Genomic DNA, 17,184 nt, shown 5'->3' on the forward strand with positions numbered 1-17,184 from the left:
CAGAACTTGCATTTTCAGTTTAAGAAAGGGTCTAGGGAACACCCAGAAGGCATGATTTTGCATCATTTGTTCTATAGCTTCTTGGGCCTTCAGCGGTTCAAAAACCCTTCAAAAAAAATTTTCCCTCGCTCCGCTCGGTGAAACATGTTTGCCAATACTTTTAGAAGAGCCTTAGTTTCAACCAAACTTTAATACTGTGTATGTATGCAATACATGTATATGCATTAGGGGATATAAAAGATTCATTTCTGCAGAGGATAATAATTAATTCTGATTAAATGGTACATAATGACTTGACTATACATGAATTATTTATAATAAACAAATAATTTAAAAATTGTATGTTTTCGAATATTATAAATATAGTTGTGAAAATAAATAATCAGTCCCTTGCTTTAATGAAAATGAAAAATCTTGCTTCAATAGTGCAGAAAATAGATAATCTGTCCTCTTAGTTTACAAAAATAAATAACCGATCCAAAACAAATCCTCCTGCCCCCCCCCCCCCCCCCCCCCCCCCCCCCCCCCCCCCAGAATATCAAATGGTCGTCCTCTAATAGTTCTCTAAAATAAGATATGATGTAATACAATGTATATTTATTTTCAAGTTATAATCAAATATAATTAATAGTTCCAAATATTTTTTCTTTCATTTGTCACAAACTAATATAGATTTGTAACTTATCTATAAAATGTCAACAACTTTTATCTGTACACAATGTAATGTAATGAAATATATACCTTAATAAAAATAGATTATTATCTAATTAAAAGATTTCACTTCATAATTTTTTTTTATGTATATGGCATTCAGAAAATGAGTTTATACAAAATAAAAAACACTTCAAACAATTAACCAAAGAATGTCTTTATGAGTTATCTCTCTTTGTACAGAAATATGGTTTACCATACAAAATGTAGTACTCTAACATTAGATATGGACCATGATAACTCTGGACTAAATCATCAGACCGGAACAAAATTAGAACTTGATCTATAACTTGTCATGATAAAACTATATACCAAATATCAAATCAATATCTTCAAGAACGAAGAAAAAAAGTGTGGAAAGCTGATTTGCAGGACTGACGGATGGACAGACGGATGGACAGACAGACGGAAGGAGTGCAAACCTTAAGTCCCCTTCGACTTCGTCGGTAGGGGACTAAAAACATACAAGACTAACAAAGGCCAGAGACTCCTGACTTGGGATAGGTGCAAAAAATGCATGTTTAGTGAGATCCAAAACCCTCCCCCTTTACCTCATGCCAATTTAGAATAAACAAAGACACATCAATATGCACAGTAAAACTCAGTTTAAAAGAAGTCCCAGTCCAATGTTAGAATAGATAAGAGAAGAAACTAAGCAAAATGACAATGATACATAAATTAACAAAGGACTACTAGCAATTACTGACATGCCAGCTCCAGACCTCAATTAAACTGATTGAAAGATTATGTCTTCATAATATGAAAATCAAGCACAATCCCTCCTGTTAAGGGTTTAGTACCATGCTGGATAACTGATCAAGTTTCATTTGTAAAGTGTCTTCTAATCAATAATCCTCTCAAATCTCAAAACAGTTTGCCTTGTTATTTCAAAGGACAAGATTTTTGATAACTGACCAATGAGAATCAGATCTTCTAGGGTGGCTAGCCTTTTTCATCAGATCAGAATCAACGAAGAAGGTTTGAAAAAATCTCCAATACATAATTTATAATAACTTTGTTCCATATTGGACAGGTGGTTTTGGTGATGATCAAAATTTGAAAATTTACTTAAAACAATAAATACCAATAAAATAAAGCAATAAAGCACAAATACTTATAACCACTTACTTGAATATATGAAGGTTATATAGAAAATGAACCACTCTGTCTTATTAAATATCGTTTTACCAATTACTCAATTGGTAGAATAACAAAAGGCTCAGAAAAGTGTGCACAATAAAAAATTTTCAAACTCATTTATATTAGAATTACAGACCGTTCCAAGTTACTGAAAGCAAGCTTAAAGTACTTTATCTGCTTATATAGAAATCAATTATTAAAGTGTAGGTATAGCTTTATTTTGTTATTACAAATCATTAGACAGGTGATTATTTCGTTTTTTTAGGAATTAGAAGCAAGATTGTTTGTCTGTTTGTCTTTCTCTTTTTTTTATCCATGGTGTTGTCAGTTTGTTTTCTACTTATGAGTTTGAATGTCCCTTTGGTATTTTTCACCTCTCTTATACCTACATTACTGTATATCTGATGAAGAGTGTCTCTTATATTTCCAACACCAAGGTCTGTATTTATCACGATCTTCAGTCCAGATGGTGTTTCATAAAAATGTAGTTTGTATCTGTTCGTCTTAAAATTTAAAAATCCATCTTTTCTAGTTATAAGTCAAGGAAGTCAAGTACACAATATACATGTATAAAAGACATGACATATTATTAATAAAATTAGTTTACAAATTTAGGGTTATTTTTATGAAAAGTGCTTGTTTATCGGTTTTTTTCATAAATCAGGCTGTTAGTTTTCTCTTTTGATTTTTTTTACATTTCAGATCCAGGATTTTGAAAAAGGGGTGGCCCAAGGCCCCCAAGCTAGGCAATGTTTAGCGTGGAACAGGTAAAAAGTCTGAATTAACCATACATGTTGCTCCATAAGGGGAGGCAGGGAAAACTGGGTCCCCTAAATCAGGCTCTGCATTTGTTTTGTCATGTCAGGGTCTTGTATAGCTTACTATGCAGTATGGGTTTTGCTCATTGTTGAAGGCAATATGGTGACCTATAGTTGCTTGCTTCTACATCATTTGGTCTTTGGTGGAAAATTGTTTCATTGGCAATCATACCACATCTCTTTATTTTCTTGCATGTTACAGAAATGAATTTTGATTGTAGATCTATGTGTCTGTTTACCTTCTGATTTTAATGAAAAATCAGGAACTGTCTATCATCATTGATTAATTACATTTTGTACAACCAATCTAGAGCTCCAAAGTGTTATTTTACAAAAATTTCTATGGGGTTTCTGGTTGGCATTACCTGATAAATGCAACATTCTCAGTGTAACACAGAAACAAAAACCTTTAAACTTTACTTACAAATCACATGGTCACTCACTCAAGAAAGTTAATTCTACAAAATATTTAGGCCTAACTCTTCAATAAAACTTAAAATGGGATAAACATATCAATAACAGGATATCAAATGCAAACCAGTCTCTTAGAAACCTTAAAATAGCCTCACCTAAAGTTAAAGCTCTTGTCCAACCAAAATTAAAGTACTGCTCACCATTTGGGGTCCACATCAGAAACAACAAAATTTCACAAATTGAAAAAGTACAGAGAACAGCAATCGCTTCACACCACTAGCTCATTTACTGATATGATGACCGACCTAATTTGGTACCCACTCAGATTTAGGCGATTAAAACAAAGACTTCATTTTTTTTACAAAATTATACAAGAAATTGTACACACTCATTTAGGCAAATACAAACATCTAAAGACAGTAATAAATATTCATCTTATCTGCATACAGTTATAAAATGGAATCAATTGCCACAACAAATAGTTTCATGCAGTACAGTACAGGGTTTTAAGAGTATGATACCAGAATCTGCTCTGATCCCTATTTTCTACCCTTAACTGTTATGGTTATCAAATGTATATAGTTAACATTTTATCTAAAAGGATAGCTAGAAACTGAAAGAGAAGATGTACATACATGTAAGGTTTTGTTAATTGAAACATTGCACATGTAAAAGTCTTGCCCATTTACATACATGTACATGTACACGTAAGGTTTTGTTTATTAAACCATTGTACATTTAAATGTCAGATGAAGTAATTTCTCTGCAATTCTATAAGGATACAAGTCTGTTGGTGATATCCTACTGACAAAGGACTTGATGGAATGTATCATACCATACATCAATTTAAACTCCTGCAAAATATTGATTTATATACATCATTAGACATTACATTTTGTGCATTATACACTTACATTGTATCTAATTTTTCTATAATACAAATGCATTTAAAACCAAGGCTAGACAGTCAGGGGTACTACTTGTACAAGTAATTTTTATTTACTTGAAGAAGTAAATATTAATATACTTATATAAGTAAATTTGTAGGATACTTATACAAGTGTATTTTATTTACTTGTATAGGTAAAAAAAAAATTTGGCTTAGTTATGTCCCTTAGACATTCAGATTTTTTTACTTATACAAGTAAAAAAGTCATCCTATCTTCTTTTCTTGAATTCTTAGGACTTCTTTGCTCTAATAGAATTTTTGATTGTCTGTCCTTTGTAGATGTCTTTACTATTCATTTAAGTGTAATTTCATGGACAATGAAAATCTCATTTGTCTGTTATCTTCAGAACACTGCTCATTTACAACCCCCCAAGTAGGCGAGTGACAATTTTCAAAAAGACGCTTAGTTAACGACTTTAATGCACCCACCTAACATACGGCTATATTATATATCATTCGAAAGCTTATTACCTGTACTTTCATTTTTGCTCGGTCGTCAATAATTCGTACGGTGCAATTTTCGTTAAATCAAGGTCAAAGGTCTAAACTGAGCATTCCAAATGTTTGCTATAATTACACAAAATGCCATTTTCAGGTACTTGTATGGCATTTTATTCCCTAAAATTGATCTAAACCTTATAAAACAAATTACCATGATTTCAAATCAAGTGCAAACTTAAATGTTGATTGCGCTATATTAACAAAAAATTGCATTTCTTGAAAAAAACTTCCAAAAATGATAAAAATTGCAATAAAATCTAAATGTTTTCTGAAATTTGAATATTTGTATGTCAAAAATAGAATAGATTTATTGTTTATGGACCGAGGGAATTTTTTCATCATTTTAAACTGCAATTAATATGATGTAGGTCCAGATGGAGCCTTCTAATGAAGCTTTTGTAGTTGCCCTAAGAGACAACATCTGCAAATGGGGATCATTTAGCTTTTTGTTTGCTAGATAATATTGCTAATATCGGCAGATAATGATGAACCATATTTAAAAAAAAGGTTATTATATGGAAGAATTTTAAGGAACAAAAGAAGTATATTTGGTAAAAATTAGTTTCCCGATGTGGAAAGACATGTTACGAAGATTATGCTCATTCAATGTTCGAAAGAAAACTGTCTGTACCATGCGCTTTTCAATGTCAAATTGGGCGACTTCCTTTAAATGTTAACCCATTATGATATACTTTGTTAGTTGTTTTATTAAATATGACTGAAAATTAATAATTCAGATGAGATTAATTAAGATTGAATAACCTTCATGAACAACTGTAATCACCATACTGGTTTATGTATTGTTCACAAAATTCGGTATAGTGTTTTAAGAAGATTTGTTTGTCTGTCCTAATTTTTCGCCATGGTCATGCTGTCATCTGTTTTTCGTCGACCATGGTTTGAGACTGCCTCCATATTATTTTATCCCTGCTTCAATCAAAGAAAAGAAAACCATAAATTTCCAAACTGAGCGAAAAAAGACAACAGAACTTAAAACTCAGATATTGATGCAAAAAATAAGTTAGTAAAACAACATAAATTACTGAACTCCAAGTGAAATTTCAAAACAGAAAGTCTCTTATCACATATCAAAGCCAAAAGCTGAAACACATCAAACGATTGGAAAACAGTTGTGATAGACCTCGTAGTTCTCTCTCCATCTCTATCTATCTTTATATGATATAGCGGAAATGTAGGAATCATCTTGTCCTTACGTCCTTTTTTCTTTTGTTCTTTCCATTCACATATCCATATGTTAGTCTCAAAATTGTAATGAGCAATATTCTTTCGACATTGCTTGGCAGAATTATGGAAGTTCAAAGTGCACATATGGAGGTTATACGTGAAGGGATTTGTTTCATAATAGACATATTCAAATAGCGCTAAAAACAGTAATCACTTTAAATTTACCAGAACATACCTGCTTTCAAGCTATCTCATTAAGTTAACCCTAATCTTATTAAAATGTAGTTCTCTGATTTCGTTATTCTCATGCAATATATGAGCAGGCGAGTCGTGATTGATAGTAATTTTAGTCAGATTGTTTTAACCCATGTTTTTAACACTTATACATAACATTTTGTACGGTTTTTTCATGTCAACTTATATCACTTATTATTGTTGTGAGATCTTCGCACCATTAGAAACTTGAACCAAAAAATATGAAAATAAAGTGAGAAAATCGCAAAAAGTCGCTGTCAGATCAATAACAGAGGGCTCAGTGCACAATAAATATCCACGAACATAATTTAAGATCAGATGACATAAAACCAATTAAAAAAACTGGATAAATTCAACCACAATTTTTTATTTCTCACAATTGTATAGATATTTTAGAATAAAATAACTTCATTTTAACCTTGGGCATTCCATGGGCCTTAACCATTTAAAACTGATCGCCGCAAAATACTTTAGAAGCCAAAAGTGCTAAACCGAAAATTGCGTCAAACACCAACAATCAATCAATCATCTTTATATTAAAATGTGTTTATATGTAAACTATTTAGGGAGTAAATTTGATTAATGGAAATGTATGTATTGTTATTGCGAATTGCTAGATTTCCCAATTCAAAAATTAATGTAAGTAAATATAATTGCAAGGGTCTCAAATTATTTACAATAAATGACGTAGTTGGATAGGATTAAACATATTGGCCAGGCATGAAAAACATTTCTGTGGCTAGCTTATAATAGTTTTCACTTCCTCATTCAATGCAAGATGCAGTATAAGCAACCAAGAAAACATACAAATATTGAAATATTGAATTATCAAAGTTTCGCTCCCAAACTTTTCCCTAAATGCACGAATTTTCTGTGTATTCTATCCTTTAACATTTTTGCACTTTTAAAATTTGTGTTTTTCAACATAATATCGACTACATACAAATTGTTTTAACAAAGAACAGCTAAAGAAGCTATTTTCTTGTAGATGGCGGTATTTTGGGCAACTGCATGGTTGTTTATATTTGGCTGTTTAATTAACAAGATGCGTAATTGCAGTAATTTAATGATGTCAAAAACATCCTGAGCACTAAATAAAATATGTTATTTGGTTTCATGGTGAATAGCAGTTGAATCACAGACATAAACTTTTATTTTCATGCATTTTTGTCATTTTCAATGGAATTTCTGGAAAACAGCGCTATTTATTAAAAATCTGACATTAATATTTTACTAAGTTACTATTAATATCTGTTCTAACAGATTTCCATATGTCCATACAAAATATCATTATTCAGAAGACAGAATATGCAAACAATGCTGACTTCTTGTAAAATTAGAAGTTGTCCGTCCTTGACCTTTCGTTGTGATTTGACAGAAACTACACCATACGAATTTTTGACGACCGGGCAAAAAAGGTAGTGCAGATGATGTGCTTTCGAATGGTATATGATTTAGCCGTATGTTAGGTGGGTGCATTAAAAATAAAATTTTATGGTTAATGTCACTAGTCTAAAGGGGCAATCTTTGTGCAATCAGTTTCTTTGTTGAATTAATGACATGAAACATTGAACTCTAATAAAAAATTATGAGCTAACCTGAGAAAAATAGTTAAAGGCATGTTTTTAAATCTCAAAACTTGAGAATTTTTGTGGGATTGTAAAAAAATTTTACTTATACAAGTAAATTTTTGAGAAAATTAAGGGGAGATTATTCAAACATTATAATTAACTTATATAAGTTTATCTTATTTACTTCTTCAAGTAAATAAAGATTACTTGTACAAGTAGTACCCCTGACTGCTAGATGAGTTCTTCAATATATCTGCAAAGTTTTAGTCTTTTAGATTGCACTTCAAAATAATAAATGAGAAATTGAAATATCATTATGATTATGTAAACAAGAATACATGTACATGTATGTGTCCAGAGGACATCATGCCCTGCTTGCACTTTCACAATTCCATGTTCAGCAAAACCATGAAATCCTAATTTTGAATAAATATATACTAAACGGTTCACTTCATAATGTGTAGTAAGTTTCATGTTGATATGACCACCACCTGCCTTTAACCTGATACCTGGATGGTTGCACAGACAACAAAACATAATGGGCTTCTACCATTGTCTACAAACGTCTGATAGCCTTTTTGGTACTTGCTGGCAATCAGAGCCCATTACATGTAGAAAACCTTGAAATTGTTGATCCGAACTTGAAGTGACAAGTTAATTACTATCTCAAAATTATTATAGATCCACTGTCAAGCACATAAATCACATGCCATTTGTTTTCCTACTCTTTTATCCTCATAAATATGTACATTTTTTTCAACAATAACCCCCTGTAGGCCATATAGCACAAACAAAAGTTTTATTCCCTTTAAGTTCAACCCCCAACCTAGTCCAAATAACTAATTCGTAGAAAGACGTCACAGCAAAAAATTAAAATAGAATTATACGTCATAATTATTTGAACTACACTCAGCCAGTGACAATCTATACTAACTGTTAGTATAGACTGTCCCTGCCTCAGCCCCAAAAAATACAAACTGTAGAAAATGTATGAATAACCTAATTACAGATCAGTCATGACTGTACAGGCTTCAACAATGAGGAAATCCATACCGAAAAGTAACTAGATACAAAAGGCAATGGGCCTCCAATGGGATGACATAATGTTAAACAATTCAAACGAAACAACGGGTCTGATTTATACTACAACTGATAAACGAATACGGGGTCTATATATAGGTATTATAATTATATTATATTTAAAATTATAACGTAAACAGTCATGTCAGTGTCGCGTGACCTACATAAATATTTACCTCTGACTGGCTCATCCCTGCTGATTTTCTTCTGTTCCATTCTACATAATACAAGCATGTACCATTTCTGTCAAATATATGTAAATTATAAATTGTCATCGTTTGATCTTTTTGATAGTTTAAACCGGAAATATACAAAAAATAAAAGTATTAGAAACAAAGCAGTGTCATTGGAATACGGGTTAAGGGATGAATCAATCAAACAAACAAACAAAACAACGCTGAAAATAAATTAATACGATTAATCAGTCAGTAATTTCAATTAACCGTACTTTACAATCTGTGCACTGCTACCGTCTTCTTTCATATTCCTAAACATGCATGAAATCTGGGATTATTATTATAGGATTAAACGCCTTTTTAAAGGAATTTATTGGTGTATAAACTCGACCAATTCACTCACAAACAAATAAAAGTCCGAATATGTTTGTATGTGACTTGGTCCAGTTTATACACCAATAAATTCCTTTAAAAAGGCGTTTAATCCTTATAATTCTTAATAAAATGCTCCGCAGGACGCAGCTTGATACGACCGCAGAGGTCGAACCCTGAACAGTTGGGGCAAATATGGACACAACATTCAAGCTTGATACAGCTTTGCATTTGGATTGTGATTAAATATTTGATACAGCATAGGTTTCTGACACAGAATGAATGTGGTCTAAGAACTTAAAAATTTTAAATTGGACATTCACCTATTATGGTCCAATATCCAAAATCTAAATACATGGTTAGATTCAGCATATCAAAGAACCCCAAGAATTCAATTTTTGATGAAATCAAACAAAGTTTAATTTTGGACCCTTTTGACCTCAATGTGGACAAAGTTGATAACGGGGCCCAAAAATCAAAAATCTAAATACATGGTTAGATTCAGCATATCAAAGAACCCCATATATTCAATTTTTGTTGAAATCAAACAAAGTTTAATTTTGGACCCCGATTTGGACCAACTTGAAAACTGGGCCCATAATCAAAAATCTAAATACATGTTTAGATTCAGCATATCAAAGAACCCTAAAAATTCAATTTTTGTTAAAATCAAACTAAGTTTAATTTTGGACCCTTTTGACCTTAATGTAGACCAATTTGAAAACGGAACCAAAAATTAAGAATCTAAATACACGGTTAGATTCGGCATATCAAAGAACCCCAATAATTCAATTTTTGATGAAATCAAACAAAGTTAAATTTTGGACCCTTTGGACCTCAATGTGGACCAATTTAAAAACGGGGCCCAAAATCCAAAAACTTAATACACGGTTAGATTCAGCATATTAAAGAACCCCAAGAATTCAAGAATAAAACCCCATTGAAATTGATCAAGAAATAAGCAATTTATACGAAGTATCTTCTTTTGCACAATACTGTGCAATTGAATATTTCTTGCTATTGTGCAATACTGTACATTTGACAATTTCTTGCTATTGCGCAATATTGTGCTATTGGATATTTCTTGCTATTGCGCAATACAAGATTTCTTGCAATTGTGCAATACTGTGCAATTGAAAATTTCTTGCTATTGCACAATACTTATTATATAATAATTTACACATCCTGTTTGGTGTGTATCACCTACCATATCATTATTATTTGCTTTTAAATATTAATCAGAAATAACCAACTTAAAATGGAAAATTTTAAAAGAAAAAAAAAAGGAAAAAAAGAAAAAAAAAGAAAAAAAAAAAATCCCCCCCCCAAATTTTTTGAACCCCCTTATGATTCATCACCCCCAAACTCAATCCCAGCCTTCCCTTTGTGGTATGGTACCTTGCAGTACAATTTTAGAGATATCCATACACTTGAACACAAGTTATTGTCTGGAAACTAGAAAAATGCTTATTTTTGGCCCCTTTTTGGCCCCCAATTCCTAAACTTTTCGGGCAATTACCCCCAAACTCAATTCCAGCTTTCCCTTTGTGATATGGAACCTTGTAGTACAATTTCAGAAATATCCAAACACTTACACACAAGTTATTGTCATGAAACTAGAAAAATGCTTGTTTTTTGCCCCTTTTTTTGCCCCTAATTCCTAATATTTTGAGGCAATTACCCCCAAAATCAATTACAGCCTTCCCTTTGTGATTTGGAACCTTGTGGTACAATGTCAGAGAGTTCCATACACTTACACACAAGTTATTGTCTGGAAGTTACAAAAATGCTTATTTTTGGCCCATTTTTGGCCCCTAATTCCTTAACTGTTGGTACCATAACCCCCAAAATCAATCCCAACCTTCCTTTCGTGGAATTGAACCTTATGGTAAAATTTCATGGAGATCCATTCACTTAAACTAAAGTTAGAGTGCGAAAACCAATGTGTCTTCGGACGACGCCGGACGACGCCAGACGACGACGACGACGACGACAACGACGACGACGACGACGCCAACGTCATACCAATATACGACCAAAAAATTTTTAATTTTTGCGGTCGTATAAAAATTGGAGATAAGGAATTTATTTTTCCACACTCGTAACCTCTATCACACGTAAATTGTATATTAGTGTCATTGAATAGACCTGGCGCATGAATATATTTGTTGGTTAACGCAAAAATATGTACTCCATGAAATTTGCTATCTGATAAAATATAAACTACAAAAACTATTATCATCATTCAAACGAATGTTTTATGTTTATTATTTAATTTAACGATTAACGCGAAGTGAAAATAAATTTTGTTAACGTCGATCCGGATTGTGTTATTATCGCCGCCATCTTGTTTTCCTTGGTTACGAAAAGAAGCATATTATTTCAACTTCTTTGTTATAAATGATTGAAAAAATACATATCTAAGAAATTTGAAAAGAAAAAATTGATATGGGATGTACATGTATCTGGTAAAATCATTTCTTGTACCCCTCACCCATTTTCTCAACATTTTGGCTAATGAGACTGACTTGATTGGTTATACAATTTGAAAATTTTATTACTCAAAACTACTTATTGTAAATACACAATTTTTTCACAGAGTTAAGTTTGATTATAATATTTTTTAAATTCATGTTCATTGATATTTTCCACTTGTATCACATGTTTTGGAAATAATTCCAGAACGAGATTTCAGCAAGACTGAAACGTCAGAAGAATACATCTTTAATGTCAGCAATGGTGTGTATCCGATGGATAACTTTTGTACCGTAATTCTTATGTTAACCGAACTTGGTATGCAGTTGCATCATGGGCTGAGGTTGTGTCTTATACCAAGGTCAGATCACTCTGACCTTGACTTTGACCCCTATGATAGTAAAACCTTGTCCAATGCATGTCCTGCTCTTAACTTTTGTACTGTAAGACTTACTGAAAAATCAAACTTAGTAACTATGCAGTTGCATCATGGGCTGGGGATGTGTTGCATACTAAAGTCAGGTCACTCTGACCTTAGATTTGACCTTTGATCACTTTGATCAATTTGTGTCCAGCTCATAACTTTTGTACTTTAAAATATAGGTTAAAAAACCTTGGTATGCAGTTGCATCATGGGCTGGGGTGTGTGTAAATTAATATACCAAAGTCAGATCACATGAAATTGACTATGATCTTTGACCCCTATGAAGTAAAACCTTATCTTATTCGTGTACGGCTCATATCCTTTCTACTGTAAACTTAAGATAACCAAACTTAGTATGCAGTTACATCATGGGCTTAAGGTGTGTCGTATACCAAAGACAGGTTACTCTGTCTTTTGACCCTATGATAGTTAAAACTTGTCTGGTTTGTGTCCTGGGCATAACTTTTGTACCATAGAACTAAGATTGACCAAACTTGGTATGCTGTGTACATCCTTGAACGGGGCCGAGGGGGGTTGGCTGGTGTCATTTATCAAAATCAGGTCAATCTGAACTTGATTTTAACCTTTGACCCCCGTGATAGTAAAACATTGTCTGAATTGTATTTGGTGCATAACTTTTGTACTATAGCACTTAGATTGACAACGCTTTGTATGTAGAAGCATCATACTGACCTTGACTTTGACCTTTATTTTCTGAATTAACAGTATACAAACCTCAGACTCTGTTCCTTGGTCAGTATATAATTCTTCAAAAGTTCAGATTTATCTATCAGTAACCATGTGTGAATCTAACGCAGAAACAATGATTATATAAGATAAATAGCTGAAAACCAAATATCTTAAAATGTCATTGCCTCGATACCGATTTTCCCAGCAGGAACTTAAATGCATGTACGGGGGGGGGGGGGGGGGGGGGGTGTAATAGTCACGCTATGAGGACAGCTCTAGAAATGACTCGAATAACAGATACGCCAATAATGTTGGTTGTTACTTATATATAACACTCGTTATTAAGACAGCACAATACAAAGATTTTCACCTCCATTCAGACAACTTTTAACGCCTGGAAATAATGACTTTAATATACTAATTTATAAATGAGGAATCAAAACGGCAAAAGAAAGAAAACAAAATAATGATTAGTTGCTAGATTGTGGTGTACACATCGGTTTTCGTGAGATCCAAAAGTGTTTGATATATTCTTATGCACTGACTGACACGGTTTGACTTACAAAACTTTGTCAAAAGAATTTTCTTATTGCATTTCATTCTCTTACAACCCTTCTCTTTATTCATAAGTGATCAACAAATTCATTTGGGTATGAAATTTGCTTCAATATACATTTGTAATTCATACATATACAAAATAGATACTTCGGGATTCGCCTTTAAACATAAATCAATTAGATTAAGACCAGTAAGAAAGCATTCCATCACAGCAATTCTAAATATACAAGAAAAATGCATGGCTTGCGCAGTGCATCAAAAATCAGATCTGGCGGGAAAAATTGCATCACAACTGACCTTGCTCTAAGTCAGTTGCTTCTGATATGGTCAAAATTCCACCCACCCCGATTAACACCAATTCTTAATTATCCCAGAAGCTAATAACACAATTGGTTCTTGATTTTTAAATTTTGATTCTATTTATTCAAAAACGAAAGAAGGCTTATCTGATGCGTTTGACAATTTTCTTGGTGTGAAACATGGTGAACCACTCTCTCCTCTCCTATCCTGATTTTTATTAACGATATAATCAGTGATATACAAGTGGATGATAATGATGACATATTCGAACTTAATGGTTGTCTCATATAATTAATTTTATTTGCTGATGATACCGTTCTGCTAGCAAACTCCCCCGATGCATTGCAAATATTATTAGATACACTTTCCTTATACTGCAGGAGGTGTAATATAACTGTAAATACGAACAAAACAAAAATTGTTGTATTTCGAAATAGCTGGAAGCCCGTAACTGATCATTTTTATTTCGAAGGTCAAGAACTTGAAATCGTCAACTAATATATATATCTTAGTACGATTACATTTAAATGATTAATTTGTTCAAACTAAAAAAAGAATGGCACAACAAGGAGCTAGAGCATTAGTTCATCTTTATAATTAACTCAATGAAAAGCGTATTCATTGGACAAAGTCAAAAAGTGTTTTTTATTCAATAGCATGGTCGGATCTGTTCTGAATTATGCGTTCGAGGTATGGGAATTTGATCGGGCCAACGACGTAGAATATGTCCATAATCGTTTTTATCGCTATATAGTCAACTTGGGTAAAACTGTACCAACTTTGTTTTCTCATGTGGTGAATTCCGTCTCCTCCCGATGTGTATTTTAAGAAAATATAGAATTGGTAAATATTGGTTGCATTTAAATCATGACCAAACTTATATTGTTTATGATGTGTACAAAATTTTATGAATTGATACTTCTAATGTCAAAAAAAAAATTAAAAAAATTAGCAATCCAATGTGAGAGGCCTTTTGTTTAGTTTAGGTTTAGAATTACATATGGATTAACCAAGATAACATTAATGTATCATTTGACTTTATTAAATCTTGTTTCAACGATCAATATTATCAAAGCTGGTATGCTAATATTAATGCTTGTGAAAAACTGTCTATCTATAAAGGTTTTAAATTGATTTTTGTATGGTTTATTATTTGCAATATGATTTTAATACCAATATACTTACCAAATTACGTAGTGGAAGCTTAAAATTTGATCTAGAAACAGGTCGCTGTGACAATATTCCTAGAAACTATCGTATTTGTAGATGTTGTAAAATTGAAGATGAATACCATTTTGTGTTGACTTGTCCTGTGTATAAAACACTTACTAGATGTATCATTTTGTCAAAATATTATTGTTCATGGCCAAATACACGAAAGATAATATTTTTGTTACGAGCTGGGTCAAAAAGAGTAACAAAGAACCTATGTAATTATTTAAAGGCGGCATGGAGATTACGATCGCAAATTATCAGTTGATATGTTGTACAGATGTATGTGCTATTATTAGTTATCTCTGCATTATTTGATTGTTCTCTGTATTCTGTCGGCATATTTGTCATATATGTATATACCTCGGTATTTTGCTAAAGCAATGGTGTTGCTAATGCAATAAAGATTCATTCATTCAAAAAATAGTTTTTAAAAACAAATTATTTTGATTAATATTTTCTAGAAAAATAAGTTATGCATACATGTGAGGATAAAATAAGCAGTTAATTAGTCAGTTTAGAGGATTCATATGTGGGATTTCTAGATTTATAACTGTATACAAATTTTAATTTGTCAGCATCTTGATATTTCAAACTATGAAATCTGGAGTTTTTTATTTTCTAATATTTTGTTTGAAAAAGATGACTTAATTTTAGTTTTGTAAAAAATAAAATGAATTTGTAGAACAAACTTGAACTGTTGCACAATTATATTTGTTTAATTTATACATTCTAAACTTACAAATAATTCTCTTGTTTTTCTCTAAATCTTAAACATGTGTTTTGATTGGAATTCATTAACTTCTAATTTCTATAAATCACTTAATTCACGCCCTTTTCCAATGCTGTTATATTTATAGCTGATGGTCATAAAGCTATCAAATTAATATTCTGTTCAATGATAAAACACGAAGCACTGCCCTCATGTTCTTATTTTCTTCCAGTCACTCACGACATTTGCTTACACTAATAATACAACTATTAACAGTACAAGATATGGAAACATATTTTTTTCTTGTGGTTTAGACATTTACTGAAGAAATAAAAAAAAAATGCAGTAAAATGAAATTTTAACAAAATGTTGATGTTTTTGTATTATGCCAGTACTTTAAATGTATAATAATGCTTTCAGAATACAAATGGAATATAAATATCATGAGATGTAGTGCAAGTTAAATGTTTGTAAAGAATGATGTTTTAAAATAAAAAGGTAGTATGAATGCCAATAAGACAACTATCCAGCATAGTCCAAATGAAGCGGTTTTTAGTGTAGAGACGTTATTAACAGTCTGAGAAATACATAATTTTGTACCGATAAAAGCAATATTCAAATATCTTACTACGGTGTCGATATCATTAAGAATGAGTTTAATCAAAGGATCAATGAATTTAAATGAATCGTATCTCAATTTACGGGCTTTATAAACATCATTACCGTAAAAATTAGGATGTGATATATATCCTGTTTTTGATAAGAATCATACAGGTACAGCAAAACGTTAAAGTGTCCGTTTCAAGGAAGCTATGCGAAAGTCAATAGTACCTTGAAAAAACTTCATGTGGAGGGACTTAAAATTATATAAAAGAAACAGTAACTTTAGAGAAGCATATTTCTTTTTTTTCCAGCGTTTGAAAGAATACAGCATGTACAGGAATCCCTTGGTAAGGATAAATGATTAGATTTTATTGATGAATATTTACATCTATCACACATTACTGCATTATTTGGAAACTATTTTTTACAGACTCAACATAGTTCATATTGATTTATGGTTGAATGCACCTCTGTAATCGTAAAATTTCCCGCTGCAACTGTAAGATCACAACAAGCATTTGATCCCTTTTTATTACTAAATTCACAATTGTATCATTTTGACGGAATGTAGATTCGCATGGCAGGCCATGCGTGCATAGCATGAGACGCTTACCCTGTCAATGCACCCGGGCTCTCGGTCATAAAACTTTACTCAGTACTCGGAGTACAAAATTTGTGCTCGAAACACCAAATCCAGGATTTTGATTGGTTGATTTCTGAGTCTGAGTACAAAAATCGTGTTCGAAAGTTTTATGACCGCAAGGTCTCGCTGGCGTTTTAGCTCATACGATATTCCCTTTGCTTTTGTTTGTTACCTTGATTTGTCTTCTTAGTCGATTTATGAGATTTGAACATCCTTTTTTTCAATGTTAGCCTTAATATCAAATATATGATTAATGCAGCACACCTTATTTTCGCCTATTTTTAAAATTTCATATAATTTGCCTTTCATCACCTTATACAAATCATTACAATTTCGAATTTTATCTTCTTCATTAACATTAAGTGTAAACGATTATCATAGAAATTATGCCAGCG

At 32.0% G+C, this 17,184-nt stretch overlaps 1 protein-coding gene and 1 long non-coding RNA gene across 2 annotated transcripts in view; one reads left to right on the forward strand and one right to left on the reverse strand.

The window, feature by feature from the left end:
* The window catches only part of LOC127698238 (trafficking protein particle complex subunit 1-like), a 111,415-nt gene extending 102,491 nt beyond the window's left edge, over positions 1 to 8,924 (reverse strand). The window contains exons 1-3 of the mRNA XM_052201601.1: positions 8,801 to 8,924; positions 3,867 to 3,937; positions 2,241 to 2,379 (exon numbers count right to left, since the gene is read on the reverse strand). Of these exons, the coding sequence (XP_052057561.1) occupies positions 2,241 to 2,379; positions 3,867 to 3,937; positions 8,801 to 8,899 (309 nt within the window). The 5' untranslated portion in view covers positions 8,900 to 8,924. The remainder of the gene's footprint in view (positions 1 to 2,240; positions 2,380 to 3,866; positions 3,938 to 8,800) is intronic.
* LOC127698254 (uncharacterized) overlaps positions 1 to 10,844 on the forward strand; it is a 367,371-nt gene extending 356,527 nt beyond the window's left edge. Inside the window, exon 2 of the long non-coding RNA XR_007980774.1 lies at positions 9,437 to 10,844. This is a non-coding gene — a long non-coding RNA (uncharacterized LOC127698254). The remainder of the gene's footprint in view (positions 1 to 9,436) is intronic.
* The last annotated feature ends 6,340 nt before the right edge of the window (positions 10,845 to 17,184 follow it).

This window comes from Mytilus californianus, unplaced genomic scaffold (genome assembly GCF_021869535.1).
Source record: "Mytilus californianus isolate M0D057914Y unplaced genomic scaffold, xbMytCali1.0.p SCAF_4, whole genome shotgun sequence".
NCBI lineage: Eukaryota > Metazoa > Mollusca > Bivalvia > Mytilida > Mytilidae > Mytilus > Mytilus californianus.